The 15,811-nt window shown below is 31.5% G+C and overlaps 2 protein-coding genes across 10 annotated transcripts in view; one reads left to right on the top strand and one right to left on the bottom strand.

Annotated features, from left to right (window-relative positions):
* The window catches only part of LOC115877105 (voltage-dependent calcium channel type A subunit alpha-1), a gene marked incomplete at its 3' end in the record, with an annotated part of 233,608 nt that overhangs the window by 78,495 nt on the left and 139,302 nt on the right, over positions 1-15,811 (bottom strand). For all 9 annotated transcript variants that reach the window (XM_030893234.1, XM_030893272.1, XM_030893199.1 and 6 more), the window contains 1 exon segment: positions 2,118-2,223. In XM_030893234.1, the coding sequence (XP_030749094.1) occupies positions 2,118-2,223 (106 nt within the window).
* LOC115877136 (probable phospholipid hydroperoxide glutathione peroxidase) lies at positions 9,988-14,712 on the top strand. Its single transcript, XM_030893285.1, has 3 exons — positions 9,988-10,326; positions 10,945-11,137; positions 14,252-14,712. The coding sequence occupies exons 1-3, from the start codon at positions 10,162-10,164 to the stop codon at positions 14,509-14,511; spliced, it is 618 nt and encodes a 205-aa protein (XP_030749145.1). The 5' UTR covers positions 9,988-10,161; the 3' UTR covers positions 14,512-14,712.

Here is a 15,811-nt window from a genome sequence, read left to right as displayed (position 1 = left end):
GTTATCTGTGCTATGACTGAAAAAAACGGCATCAAAGACGGCTGAGAATTACAATCGATAATAATTTTGGCGAGGTCGATCTCTAAACGTTATTTACCAAAAATTGACATAAAACTTGTCAAAAATTAGCACTAATTATGGAAATATTAAAAATGGATAGAACGTTTTCAGACACACAAATCTATTTCCAAAAAAGTATTTTTTTCTCGAATTAATAAAAATAAATTTCAATCTTTTGATTTTGGTTTTGATTTTCTCAGTTTTCAAATCAAATCTTTTGAAAACCAATTGACAGTAAGCGCCATTAAAAAATAAAGAAGAGTACGGGCCAAGGAAATTACGTATAGGTCTTGACCTTACCAAAATTATCATCGATTGTTATTCTCCAGCTGTCTTTGACACCGTTTTTTTTCGATCGTATGGTACTTCTTTATAGAGAAACCGAAATATGCAGTGCATAGAAACGTCGTTGCAGCCACCCTTAAACGTATTTTCTTAAGGCATTTGTATATTTCATTAAAAATAGCATTATTTTTCATAAAACATAGCAAACTACTTTGATAGAAATACCAAACGAGTCACTGTAATTATTTTTGTTCGCAACCCTGAACAGTAAACTTCTCTGGAACAGGCATATTAAGAACATTACCAGCAAAGCCACAGAGGCTCTCATGATATGAAGAAGTCTGGCGGGAAATAGATGAGGCTGCGCCCCTAACAGTTTGCGCAGGATGTTTACCATGTTAATAAGATCCATGATTACCTATGGAGCAGTTGCTTGGTTCACAAAACTAGAGCAACGTACAGCAAGGCAAAAACCCATGCAAAGTACAGAGACTGGCATGCATCTGCATCACAGGTGCCATGAAAACATGCCCAACAGCAACAAATCGAAGTTATCCTTGACCTAACACCACTGTACATTATCGTCGATAGTTATGCCAATACGACAATAATTAGAATCGTCATTGACGGAAACAATACTGGGAGAATTTTCAGGTCAGGGACCTTGAAACACCCTCATAAAGAAAATTCCACTTCTCCAACTCCCAGTGGATGACATACCAAGAATCTACAACTTTGAGAAACACCTCACTGTAGTATTGAGTAATAAAAGGATTGGAAGGCAGAAACGTTTGATCAGCATGTAAAAGACCATACCATAACGTGGTATACTGATGTTTTCAAAACCAAAGTAGGGACAGGGATAGAAGTATTTAGACCGAAAACTAAATACTCCGTATTAATAGGCACCTACCACAGCATCCTACAGGCTGAAATCTACGCTATCGAAAGATGTGTAAAATTTATCTTATATAAGGAACTGTCGAAAACAGGAAATATCCATTTTATCCGATAGTCAAGCAGCACTAAACGCGATCAACTCAGTAACCATTAATACGAAATTGGTTAAAGAATGCCTAGAGAAGCTTAAAAAAATAGGCAAAGAAAATAAAGTCCTCCTACTATGGGTGCTTGCTCACCCAAGGGATTGAAGACAATAAAAAAGCAAATGATCTAGCTAGAAAATGAGCGGACACTCTACTAACTGAACCAGAACCGTTCTGTTTTCCAAGCGGAAACCAACTAAAGGCGGAACTGAGGAACCTGGAAGACTCCATCCGTAACCTGGAATGGGAGTCCTCCAACGGGCTAAGATACTCGAAAAAGTTCCTCAGAACTTACGACCGACAAACCGACGCAACCGTTCGTGCCATGAACTTTGGTACGGCTGATGTCGAGGATGGAGAGCTGGCCTCTATGGAGCCGTCTCAGAAACTGGCTTTTGTTAAAGCTCTGAGACTGTATGATGAGTTATAACTCGTTATAACTCAAAAAAGGAGAACACACAATAGATTTGTCAGTGGGCGGTGATTCCCCTCCTAAACATTCTACATTCTAATTCTGAAACACCCTGTGTATTTCAAAATAATTTTAAATTATGCATTATGCCTCCCCACACGCATCCATAAATTCATTTTGTTTCAAATTCTTTCCGTTTTCGTATAATCAACCGAGACGAATGAAGTGGGTCACCTTGTAGATGTCTATGTTAAAGTAATTTATTTCGGAATTCTTACACACAAAAGCGATAAAATAGTACAAATTATACTTACTAATTTTTGAGCTAACATGGTTTTGTCTGCACAAGGTAAGTGCTCCTCCAGTGCTAAGACCACACAGTTAGCAATGATTGTCGAAAGAACAGCGTATTCGAAGGGAGTGATCTATTATTAAGGAAATATTCTGAAAAAAATGTTCTTAAAAATTATATAAAACGAGAATTTCCGAATATCGTTATTATTAGATTCATTTTTAACATCATTAATTCGATATACTCATTCAACATGACCTCCCAAATTGGCATCTAAAAATATTTGTTTGCTTTCGTATAAACCGTTTGCAACAAAATAACATGTCTAGACCTAAGTGTTTTCTGAAGTGTCCCTTTGAAAAACGTTGTAGAATAACCATCAAAACGAAAAAAAAGTTTGCATAGCATTAGCGATATTTCAAGAGCCGTTTCAGATCGAGTAAACTAGGTCAACACTTTTTTCTCTGTCCACATCCACATTTACATCGGTTCATAATATGTATATAAAGGGCGGAAGCCAATCGGGAATAGTTAGATATAAACCATAGGCGTAGATGTTGGTTTATTAATTACTATAAGAAATTGAAGAAATTAATGTCTATAACTTTGTGGCGGGTTTATTTCTTTAAAGAAGTCTGGATTTTTCACCACTGGAAAAGAAATCCCCAAAATAAAAAGTTTTTTTTTCAAACGCCACAAAAGTGTTAGTTTTTACGACGTGATTGACAATATAAAAAAGTCATTTTAAAGCCTAGGCAAAGAGTAGATAAGACAAGAGACGACAGTTCGCGCGGTACCTTTCATGTTTGAGTGGTAGGGAGAGTGACCTCGTCTCGCTTGTCCCTTTAAATTTTCGTAATTTTTTCGCGGGAAATTTGAAATAGTCTATTATTAAAACTTGCCTGTATAGATTATAAATAGTTCCTGTATGGGTAAAGAAATAAATAGAAACGAAAAAAAAATGAGTTTCCTAAATATTATATGAAATAAATTATAATTAGAAACATATTTGTCGGGGAATAAAGATAATAAAAGCAATATTTTGTATATCGTTGGTAAACAAGACAAAGTGACCAAGTCGATTTGTAAGAAATGTTTTATTTACGTGTATTTTTTTTACATATGGACTTGAACAAGTGTAAAATCACAGTATGGAGTTTATGTACAAAAAAAATAGAGTTCTCAATTTTTGTTTAAATGTATTGCAAGCTTCTAACCATGTCTTCGATCTATGGATTACATTTAGTTTAATAACATAATTATATAGTATATTTCTATAAAATTACTTTTCAGGATCCTTTGGAAAAGAGTGAAATATTATGTTTGTCGAAGAATAAGACCTATTTTTGCAGTCTTTATAAGCACACACATTGCCACCATCTCGTCTTTTCCTGCTACTCGTGTTCTATTCAGTATTCATATTTAACAATATTTACAAATTAGTACGCAACAAAAACGATACTAAAATTAAACCTTAAAAACTCTCAAAACGATAATATATCGAAAAACTCCGAAAACGCACTTTAAAAAGGCAAAAATGCAAGAAAACAACTAATCAGATTTGTTTATGTTTAAGCCTGATTAGCAGAGCTGATTAGCGTCCTAAAATCATAGGTTAGATTCTTGTTAGATTAGATAAAATACGCCGTTGTCAGATTTTGAGATTTTATCTGTTTATCTTTGAAATCGATCAACTTATTAGTCATTCTGTTTCTTTGATATTATCAGTACATTGCGAAAAAAGAACCTAAACCAACCTAAACTAAAAATTTACATTTCAGTATTAACATACGTTACTTATATCCTTCTTATAATATTAATTTATTTTCAGAAAATCTTGTTTATTTTTCAAAGAAATATACTTGGCAACAGACAAAATGGGACTTGATGGGACCTTTAAATTTTAATATATCTGCGTCTCTCTCGCGAAATTCGACTTCTTTGTTCACTGTCGTCTCTTGTCTTATCTACTCTTTGGCCTAGGGTGGCCTAGGCATATTACTTTTATGCCATTTTACGACTAAGCATAAAAGTACAAAAATATGTTACTAAACCAGCGATAATTAAACTGACACAAAGTGTCTAATTCAACGAGCGTAGCCATAGTTTCTCGATATATACTTACAAGGTATTACTTTGGAATTACTTTTAATAGTATATTGTTTTATTAGGAGTAAAAATTACACTTTTTGTGGCAAGGCTGTACGTTTGACGGACGAGCGGTAGAGAGGCTATTGAGTTTCTCCTTGAGTATAGTCCCGCCCAAATGTTTAAGTAATTTCTCTTGCTATTATGTATGTTACAGTGAAAGTCGGAAACTCAGTGATTGTTAACATTCACTAGGAAATGCTAGAAATTACGCATTGGACCAGTGAATGGGTATGGTGGTATTTTAAATTTGTCGACTTTTCCTAGTAATTTCTAACATTCACTAGTGAAAGTAATACAGTTCCCTAAAAATTTAAAATAAGCACTATTGCATTCTTTCGAGTACCCAGTTTACCTTAATTTTTCACAGAAAATTTCTTCCATAGGAAAAATACCGCACATTAAGTACTTTTACAACGATAACAAAACAATTATACATAACCACAAAAAACAAAGCGAATTTATGCCAGATGTCTGTCAACGTTGCCAACGTTTAGCCCAATTTAATATTATCCGCGCTAACTGAATCTTTCAAACTCACGGCTATTATCCTATCATTATTATAAATTATTCTCCCTAAAAATATTCTCCCTCATTCAGTGTTTGCTTATATTATCAGTCCGTCAGTTATCTATCCAATAACGACAGTTTTATCTATTTACCTGGCCTTTCAACGTTGAAGTTGAATTGTCAGAAAAAAAGTATGTTTTTTGGGTTCACGATAATTGCCAAGTTTCACGATAAAATTACCAAGTAAATGCATTATTTGTGTAAATCCTCAAAAAATTATTGTCCATTCATTTCTTAGATATTTTTATAAGTTTTTAAGTAATTACGTTTGTATTTACCCAAATATTTGTAAAAATGTATTTTTTTTACTTACCTTTATTAAACTCTCCAACTGTACTGGAATTAGTTTATTATACATCGTTCAGTAAAAATAATATTGTAATATTTATGATTGTAATGTTTTCTTTCTCCACGCTAATAAAAAACTATCAAAACTACAATTAAACATGTCATTGTTTGGTATTTTATATGGGGGCTACAAAAAGTTTTTTATAATTTTCCGAAAAATGTTAGAACACTATACTTTGGATGGGAGTTCAATCAAAATCCGTTCTTAGTGAATGTCTATATCCCATTAGTACTAACTATACTAATTTTCAGCTCAATATGCCGTGTAGTTTTCGAGATATCGTGATGAGTCAATGAGTGCCAGATCGCTTTTATACAGGGTGAGTCTTAAATAAGAGCAAATATTTTCAGGGCTGGTAGATCTCGATAAAAGAAACATTTTCTCATTACCGTTTTTCAGATAAGTCCAAAATAACCGGGTTATTTTACTTTAATTTCCAAAAAAAAAATTTGATTCAATTTTGTAAACATTAGATATTTTCTGGGTTTTCTTTCTTGTAAATTTAATCTACCAATTACCTATGCGGTCATATTGCCAAGAAATTATGTTTTTAACTAAAAAAAAACTAAAAACTAAAAAAAAATCAAAAATTTCATTTTTTTGCGAAAAAAACTCATAGTCGTGTTTCTGGGGTACCCCTAAAATTATTTGCACTTATTTAAGCCTTACCCCGTATATATAGATAATAAGCTACTTTAGAATTAAAATGACAGACATTATGCCAGAGTATTTTATTCCTGTCAATTTTTAGAAGTCTTCTATTGAAACAGACTAAACCTATATTTTGTGAAAAAAAGGCGTCAAGTTAACTTGTGTGAAGCGACAATCTACTATAATTTTGCTTAAGTACAAAAAATCATCGATCAGTTTTACCTAAAATAACTTGACACCCTATTTTTTTCGTTCTTACAGTATTTCTAGTCATACAAATGACAGTTAATATTATTGAGTATTATCAGGTAAGTTGTAACAACTTAAATATTTTTGTAGAAAGAACATATTTTTCATTTACCAAGGTTTCAAAAAATATTAAATTAAAAGTTTACGGATAAAATCGAAAATACGAACCAAATACTTTTATTCGTAAATATCTGAGTTTTATATGTTTGTAAACACATTTACTAATTGACCCCGACGCTGTGTGGGAAGTCCCTTCCAAGGGAATAGCGACACATAAATCGATTTTATGGTTTTCTCTAGTTTTCCGACGATGGCTTTTGTGCATTTTTGCTTTATTCGCATCATTTTGTTCGAGAGACATAAATGCATTATGTGTTTACGATGATATTTGAATAGTTCCAGATTACTGCTTGTCCATAAAATTGTATATTTAGCATAAAATCAGAAAATATGTCTGCAATAAAGAATAGTCGTTTAATAATATTGTTTTATTGATAAAACTTAAAAAAACTCGATATAAGGTTTCTGATTTGATATTTTGAACCCTATTCTTTCTTTTCCCACATTTTAAAAATATTTTAGTCAATACCGGGTGTTTTTCGAAAGTATTGTTTACCCCCTACAACGTTTTTATTTTTTCAGACAAAAAAAAACATATTTCAAAAACGTCACTTCTTGTTTCAGTGGAAATGACTACAACTTTTGAATTTTATATGGTACCCTCGGTATTTGTTAACTTTATTTGATGCAAATGACATTCTGAATAGAGTTTCATCTCATATGTCCACTTTTAATATTTCCGTTTAAAATACCGGGTGCGTCTCAAAAGTGTTATTTTTAAGATTATTTCTTAGTATTTCATTTCAAAAAATTTGTTAGAATGACTTAAATTAGGATTACAATTTGACTCGAAATATCAAGTATGTGATACCAAATTATTCTTAAAAAATCCTTTTTCCAAGTATGCTAATGAGCCACCCTCGTTCCATTTAAAAAATTTGAGACATGACTAAAAATATTATCTGGGCATCTTTTAACCGGTCAGGACAAAACATTAAAAACATTAGACGACAAAATCTATTTTCCAAGGATCCCTGATTAAAAATTAGTGTTTTAAACACAACCATGATACTCAAGATAGAAATTTAAAATACAATTTTCTCGGCAATTTTGTTTTAAGCGAAAATGTCAAAAGTTGATATATATGGTATGTCATTCTATTCAGAGTGCCATTTTCTATCGATTACAGTAAAAATAATAATAAATATTACAGTAAATAATAATAATACCGAGGGTGTGCCAGTTAAAAATCAAAAGTTGTAGTAATTTCCGGTGAAACAAGAAGTGACCTAAAACAGTTGAATATACGTCAATCAATCCCAATTTATGTCATATATCAACATACCAAATCGCGTTTTTTATCTAAAAAAAAAAATAAAAAAGTTATAGAGGTGAGCGAGCTACTTTTGACACGCACCCGGTATAAAATATGTCATTATGGTATTTTTGGAATTGAAATTTATTGGTAGATTCAATGAAGTAAACAATATATAGCATTCCATTTAATTATTTCAAAAAATATGTTTGGCTCACCATGTAAATTGACAAAAACTACTTTTGTAACTGATTGAATTTTTAAAGAAATAATATATTTAGTGGAGTGCCCAGAGGCTTTTACCTCGGAATTCAATTACTGTGAATATATTAATGTGAAACCTTCTGTATTATGTTTTATAGATAAAATACTAAAATGTTTACCAATTTTTTTTTGTTGCTTTTAATTTTTATTTTAGTAATTTTAGTAAATTCTTAATTATTTCCTTCTTAATATTTTGATTTTTTTAATTTTTTTTTCTAAGTAAATTTATTGAAATAAATAAATCTAATGCATAAGCTATACCTATTGTGCTTATATTCTAATCATTGAAATTTTGATTGAAATCGAATTTTACAGTGTGGCGCGTCATATACGATGCGGTTTTTGCAAGGAGAACAAAAGTTTGTATTGAAGTGAAATTTTGTGAGCTTATGTAAGTCAATTTAAAGCATTTTCTAAAATTATGTAGAGTTCTATAGGGTGTCCCCAAAAAAAGTTACACATCAAAGTTATGTTTTTTGTAATGGAACACCTTGGATTCTAGTAAATAAATAAAGGTTTGTTTCATTAGAAAAGTATATGACTAAAATGTATAATTTTTGAAATACATTCACCGGCACGAAAAATGGTCATCTTAAAACTTTGATGTATTTTAAAGGTTCATATATTTTATTTTAATGGGCCGATTTTCAAGATTTTTTAAGCAGTGTGTTGCCAAATTATTTGACTTTTTAGTATCTTTTTCTAAATTAAAAATAAAACTCCCCATCTGTTAATTATACGAGGGAAAACAAAATGCTGATATTTTGGTGAAAGTTTGAAACACCCTGTGAAATATGTTAAAACAGCAAAACATTTAAAAATCATTTTATCATCTAGATACATGCTATCTCGATGGTTTGTTTTTTGGTTCATCTCATTAGCTTTATTTTTGTTGGAAATATTCGGTTTTAAAAAATGCACTAACATTTTTTCGTAATTTTTCTATTAAGACCATGCCTTTGCTTTTGGGCCTAGTCAACACATCTAGTAAGTTCTGTTCCCGAAGGACATAAGGCCTTCTTGACATAAGATTTGCTTCATTTAATCTTCTTCTTGTAGTCCGTTAGTTAATACGGTCCTTAAGTGCAATTCATTATTATCAATTTGAAAATCTGGCAAACGGCGGTTTCTTAGCGATAAAATTACAGTAAGCCGATCATCTCGATTAGAAGTTCTCACACGAAGGTTCCTGGACGTCTAGATTGACGTCCTCATGGACGTGGTCATAATTCAAAGACCGTTTAGTCTATCAACAAGTATATCAAAGACCACATACTCTATGGTATTAGGGTATTTTTGGAAATCAGAATTTTATAGCAAATTCACTGAACTAAATAAATGATAGATATATATTTGACTCACCCTGTATATCTATAAAAATATTCTTGAAATGTGAACTACCATTAAACAAATATTTTGTAAAAGGTTTGGAGTGAAAATCTCAAACAGGAATCCTGTTACAGAGCTTTTTCCGGAATACGGAGCCATCTTGTATATACATATACATTTGTATATGTGTATTTATTTAAATACTAAAGTGAAAGCAACGAATTTAAATGGCTAAACTTTGTAATATATCTTATTAACAATACAATGCAAAAAGTTTTATAAAAATTCGTTCACAGTAAACGAATTCCGAGGTTTGTATCCCGTAAGGGCTTAAAGCACTCCACTAATTATATTTAAAGAAAAACAAGGACAGTTAAAGAATAAAAAAATACAGAATAAAAAATATAGATATTTTTGTCTCATTTTCATCATCCTGTATAAGAAAAGACGCTAAAAAGTGCGTTTTTATTAATTATTTTTAAAAATAATATTCATTTAATTTTGAATCTTTTTGTTATCAACAAAATTTTCTTGTCATTACAAGAAAAAAGTTAGTAAACGTTAAAAAATTATTAAAAACTATAAAAATAGTAAAATGCCTAATTAACTTTAAAAAAAATCTAAAATAACGTAAAAATATCTTACGATTCTTTTTTAAAATTGACAACACCGCAAATGTTCCTGCTTGGACGATGAGACAACGTTGCCGATAGTAGAAATTTGACTCTCTCAACATCGTAAATCAAAAACAGTTTATGTTTATAAATTAATTTAATGTATCACTCCTTATTTTCCAAATTTTAAATATTTGTTTATATTTATATTACATGATTTTCAAATAAAGAAAAAATATATGATTTGTATTTGCATTTTAGAAACATCACTCGCGAGAGCGCATAGCATAAATTTAATGTGCAGTTTGGCAACTATGCCTGGCATGCAGGAAAACAATTACTTGCAGTATCATTTCAGTATTCGTCACAGATTAAATTCCAAAACGTTCTTTTATTTCGACTTGACACAATATTGAAATTATTAGATGTTGTTTATATTTCTTTGAATATTAACTGTAGTTTAAAACATAATTTTTCCTTGATTTTACTGTTTATACATGTGTTTTTTACTTAAATAATGCAGAGCAAATTAAGAGTATCTAGGAAAGTTTTAGCCATTGTTGCCACGTTGAGTGCATTTTCAGTAGTCTCCGCTGAAGTGAAATGGGAAGATGCCAAATCTATATATGAATTCACAGCCAAAGATATTTATGGTAATGATGTATCCTTAGAGAAATACAAGGTATAGTAATTCCAAGATTGTTGGTAGTTTATATTATGAAGTTCTTAATTTTTTAATTAATTTTACGTATGATCAACAAAATATTCAACATATTTTTTAATAATAAATATTGTCAATAATACAGACACCTCCTTTTACATTTTTCTTTTTATAGGGTTCAGATCAATTTAATGTGTAGTTATTATAAACACATATCTTACCGTTATCTGTGACTATAAACAACTTGATTAAAACTAAATTACGTTCACCATTTTGTCAGTACTCGTTTAATTTGTCATTTGAAGTGGACAAAACACTTTCCCGTCGCCATTTTGTCATTAATTGATTAGTTTTTACCAAAATATACAGGGTGAGTCTTAAATATGTGCAAATATTTTCAGGGCTGGTAGATATCGATAAAAGAAACATATCTTCTCTTCATTGTTTTTCAAATAAGTACAATTAAATAAAAGAGTTATTTTATTTTGAAAATTAAAAAAATATATATTTTTTGTTTAAATAATTTGCCGCCGTGTTAGTTATCAAAATATATCAAACAAGTATTTTTTTCTAATTGGGTATGCTGATTTGATTGAACAACTAACACACTGTATATATTTGAATACATTTTCGTTACAGGGCCACGTGTGTATAATAGTTAACGTTGCGTCTGAGTGCGGCTTTACCGACGTGAATTATGAACAGTTGAATTATTTATACGACAGGTATGGAAAGAGCAAGGGCTTGAGGATATTGGGTTTCCCTAGCAACGAGTTCGGAGGTCAAGAACCGGGAACCAACGAGGATATTATCAACTTTGCTAAATTTAAAGGTAGGTACTAAATGCCAGGAAAAAAAACAAATTAATTAAAGAAGTTTTAGGCATAAATTAAGTATCAAGTAAAATTCAGCTAGCAACTAAAATAAAAGCAAAAAAAAATCTTTAAATTTCAGACTGGTTTCTAAGGTTTATTAACACATGGAGGAGCAGACATACAGAGAGTAACAATATTATGTCAGAAACGACGCGACGTTGTAAATTCATTTTATCCCATTCAAAATAAATGGCGAAAATACCTTAGACTTTCTATGCGCTGTATGTCCATTGGCGGTAGACAAACAAACAGAAGTATGTCCTTTTGTGCTGTGGACATACTGCTGTTTGTTTGCCAAAGCCAGATGAATAGTGTTTTTCTTTGTACTACAACTTCTCTATTTTTTGAATAATACTACTTAAAATAATGAATGTAACTATGACTAGGGACCATGTAGGTAGAGATACGGACCGTGGTAGCAGAAAAATAAAGAGAAATTTCACGTCCAAAGCACAGATTATACAGATTATAAACTTATCGTCAAAAGCATTGTTTTTCGTGGTTCCAATCTTCGAAGTCGCGCACTAGTTAGGTTACTAGTTTGCTCACATAGCACGCCCACTTATGGCCTCTAAAATTGAAGGGACGCGCCGTCCATATAGGCAAGCTCGACGGTGCCAAAGCCCTAAAGGCGTCTGCGGTCACTGACTTTAAAAAATAATAAAACTATTGGAACTTATCAACAATTTAAAATAAAATTTAAGTAATACTTTTATCTATGAACGCCAGTGGTGAAAATATATTATCCACCAATGTCGAGCGCCGCGCCGTTGGTCATTGGAAATTTTGGCTTAATATTATAATATTGGAGAAAGGCGCCTACCCTTATTTCGCACGACGCGACGGCGCCGAAAATACTTGTCGCGTCTCTGTAAAATTGGGCACAGCGCATGACCGGCCCAGTTATTACACTGTTTAAACGAGTTTATTTTTGCGCACAAGAAATTTTACTCGTTTGCTCATCGTCATAAAAAACAATTTTCGAAAATGAATTTCCACGAATTGTCCCAGGAATTAGGGACAAGATTTTTATCTGTATACATGTAGTATACTTAATCTGTGTCCAAAGGACACTCTATTTTTTATTTTTATTTATTATTTTTTTATTAATCTTTTTTTCCTATCTATTTTTTCACAGATCATCAAAACTAGATTTTTCACATGAAGGTGTACAATTTTTATTATTTTTTATCCATGCTTTAAGTATACTAGTTTTTCGGGAAGTTTCTTGCAAAAAGCGTGGCAGTTTTTCTTTGTTTGCCAAAATTCGAAAAAATGGATAAAATGCCTCTAGAAAGTCTGCTCCTCACATGTTTTTTTATACAGGGTTATTTACAGTTAACGAAACGTTACTACGTAGTTTCATCTCGATGGAATTTGACTTTCGAAAAATCCGTTTGCCAAAAATAAGCTTTTTACGTCAAGCAGTTTAAGCAGAATCGTGGTTAAGAAATTACCTAACTTTTTGGACCACCCTGTAGGATTTTTAAAAAAAATTTAAAATATGTAAAAAAACCAAATAAATTATGCTTGTCCAAGCGTTTTCCCGAAAGACTAACCGTTTTTTTAATAACAATTATTGTAATATTTGAGGGGCGTTTTCACGCTCTTGGAATTTGAAATTCAAGAAACCCCTCCTTATCGAACCTCTACACCCCACAGTCAATCCGTTTGCCAAAAATCAGCTTTAAACGTCAAGCAGTTTAAGCAGAATCGTGATTACTCAATGGTCATATTTTATGAAAAACCCGGTATAAATTTATAAAAAATTTTAAAATATGTAAAACAACAAAATAAAATATACGTGTTTAAGAGTTTTTCCGAAAAACTCACCGGTTTTTAAATAAAAAATATTTTAATATTTGAGGGATAGTTTCACCCCTTTAGAATTCGAGTTTCGAAAAATCCCTTCTTCGATCGAACCTCTATACCCTAAAGTCAATCTGTTTTCCAAAAATCAGCTTTTTACGTCAAGCGCTTTAAGCAGGATCGTGATTCATCAATGACCAGATTTTTCGAAATACCCTGTATACATTTTTAAAAAATCTTAAAATATGTAACAAATAAAATATACGTGTTTAAGCGTTTTTTTCGGAAACTTGACCGTTTTTTAAATAAAAAATATTGTAATATTTGAGGGGCGGTTTCACCCTCATGGAACTGAAATTTCGAAAAATCCCTTGTTATCGAACCTCTACACCCTAGAATCAATCTGTATGCCAAAATTCAGCTTCTTACGTTGAGTGGTTTGAGCAGGATCGTGATTAATCAGTATGTCAGTCACTTAAGGATTTTATACAGGGTGGTCCAAATTATTGTATTCCGGAAACTTCTACACCCGAAGTAAAAATGAAACTTCTACACCCTGTATCTCCGAAATTAAGCATTTTTGGACATACATATATACGAACATTTTTACTTATTTCTATCTGCAGAATATGCCGCCGAAGTTTCCGGAATACAGTTCGGATCACCCTGTATATTGGTATAGATAAAGAAAGAATTAAGTCAGCTGTCGAAACAGTTATAACTTAAAATGAAATGACTTAAGTCATTAAAGTGAGTTAAATAAAAAAACTTAAGTTTTCTGAGTATATAACTTATGTATCTTTTTATATGTATATTTTTATAAAATGCTTTCAGTTAACCAAAATATGCTTTCAAAATTTAATTGCAATACAAACTACTCCTTGCATGCTTCCGCATCGTACAAGATGCACCACCCTATGTATTGTAACCTATTTTCCTTTGTCAGTTAAGAAATTTACTTACTGAATACTAAAGCAAAATAAAACACTAAATTACTACAATACACCAAAATACTTTTACTTTTACACTGGACGCACGTTTCGCTAACCATGTAAGTATCATGTAAGTTTTAGTCATGTGCTGATGATTAAAACCGTAAGTCTTAATCATCTGCTGATGATGCTAACATGGATACCGAAATGCGCGTCCAGTGTAAAAGTAAAAGTGTTTTGGTGTATTGTGGTGATTTACTGTTTTATTTTCCTGTTGTAACACCAATCGTTCCAACTGTAATACTGAAAACTAATCTTTTAATGTTGCAGGTATTAAATTTGATTTATTTTCAAAAGTAAACGTCAACGGAGATGATGCGCATCCATTATGGAAATATCTGAAAGCCAAACAAGGAGGATACTTTGGCGACTTCATCAAATGGAACTTTACGAAATTCATTGTTGATAAAAAGGGACAAGTTAGAGAAAGATTCGCGACCACAACCAATCCTAACGACATGGTGGAATATTTGGAAAAGTATTTTGACGAAAAAGTTGATTCAGAGGATGATACCAAAAAGGAACTCTAAGTGACCATTTGTAAATTTATTGTTTTAGTGACCCCATAACAAATAAGTTGTTTCTATTTGTTTGGATGTGGGTCAAAATAAAAACGGTTTTTAACGGTGCTTGGTCGAGATTTCAACAAATATATTGTCTTCCCCAGGACTTACTTATATTTTAAACCTTTTGGTAGATTTCTTAAATATATTTAAATCTAGGCAATACACCATTGTCGTTTTTTTTTCACTTTCTTCGAACCAAATTTTGCCAATGTCTAAAACTTTGGTAAGTATACAGGATGATTCACGGCGATAGCACGTTAGACGTTTTTGGAGAACCGGTAATGGATTTTTTTTAAAAATTTGGATTTTTGTATAAAGGCACCTGCTCCAATCCCAAATTATTTTCAGCACTACAGTGTTGCCGCTTGATACTAAAAGTGATAGCATCTGTTACTTTAAATGGAACATCAGGTTAGGTATATTATTATTATTAAAAAATTCACATAGGTGTTTCTGGGGTTTCCCCCTAAAAATATTTGCACTTCTTTAAAACTCACCCTGTATTACTAATAATAGGTTTTTAGGTATTATTTGGATATGCCATATACAGAGTATTCAAAGAGTTACTATACTTCTAATATATATTAGATTTTATTATCATTAAAATATAACATACCAGTCAATTTTTTGTGTATAGGTCTGATCTTTCCTTTATAAAACAGTTTATCAAATTCACTATTAACTACACAAGAACTGTACATAAATTAAATTCGTAAAAAGGCAGTACCTATACTGTGCAATGAACAGGCAATGATATTCCGAATAGAATGACATATCATATGTCAACTTTTGACATTTTTGTTAAAAAAATCGTACTTTAAATTTCAATCTAAAGTTTATTGGCTGTGTTAAAAACACTAATTTTTAATCAAGGAGCCGTGGAAAAATATATTTGATTGTCTAATATTTTTTGTGTTATGTTCTGACCGGTTAAAAAATGCCCAAATCAAAATTTATTTCAAATGGAACAACGGCGGTTCATTAGCATATTTGGAAAAAAGCATTTTTTACGAATAATCTTATACCACATACTTGGTATTTTGGGTCAGATTGTCGTTATGAACTATGAACCGCAATTAACAATTTCAAATAAACCAAATGCGAAAATGTCAAAAGTTGACATAATATGTTATGCCAGAGAGAAACTAATAACTAAAGTGAGAGGACTTGTGGAATAGGGCATTTCGTAGACAAGTTTATTTTGTCACCGCGCTTCCCAGACGCGCTTAGCGTTTAGGCGGTCAAAAATGGAAGTTTTCAACTT

Source organism: Sitophilus oryzae, unplaced genomic scaffold (genome assembly GCF_002938485.1).
Source record: "Sitophilus oryzae breed Bouriz unplaced genomic scaffold, Soryzae_2.0 scaffold_1059_pilon_pilon, whole genome shotgun sequence".
Classification (NCBI taxonomy): Eukaryota; Metazoa; Arthropoda; class Insecta; order Coleoptera; family Curculionidae; genus Sitophilus; species Sitophilus oryzae.
This window is presented reverse-complemented; position numbering and strand designations above follow the sequence as displayed.

Coding starts and splice junctions, on each gene's coding strand:
- LOC115877136 (XM_030893285.1), top strand. CDS start 10,162: ATGCAGAGCAAATTAAGAGTATCTAGGAAAGTTTTAGCCATTGTTGCC. Junction 10,327..10,944: donor TATCCTTAGAGAAATACAAG/GTATAGTAATTC, acceptor TTTTCGTTACAG/GGCCACGTGTGTATAATAGT. Junction 11,138..14,251: donor CAACTTTGCTAAATTTAAAG/GTAGGTACTAAA, acceptor TTAATGTTGCAG/GTATTAAATTTGATTTATTT.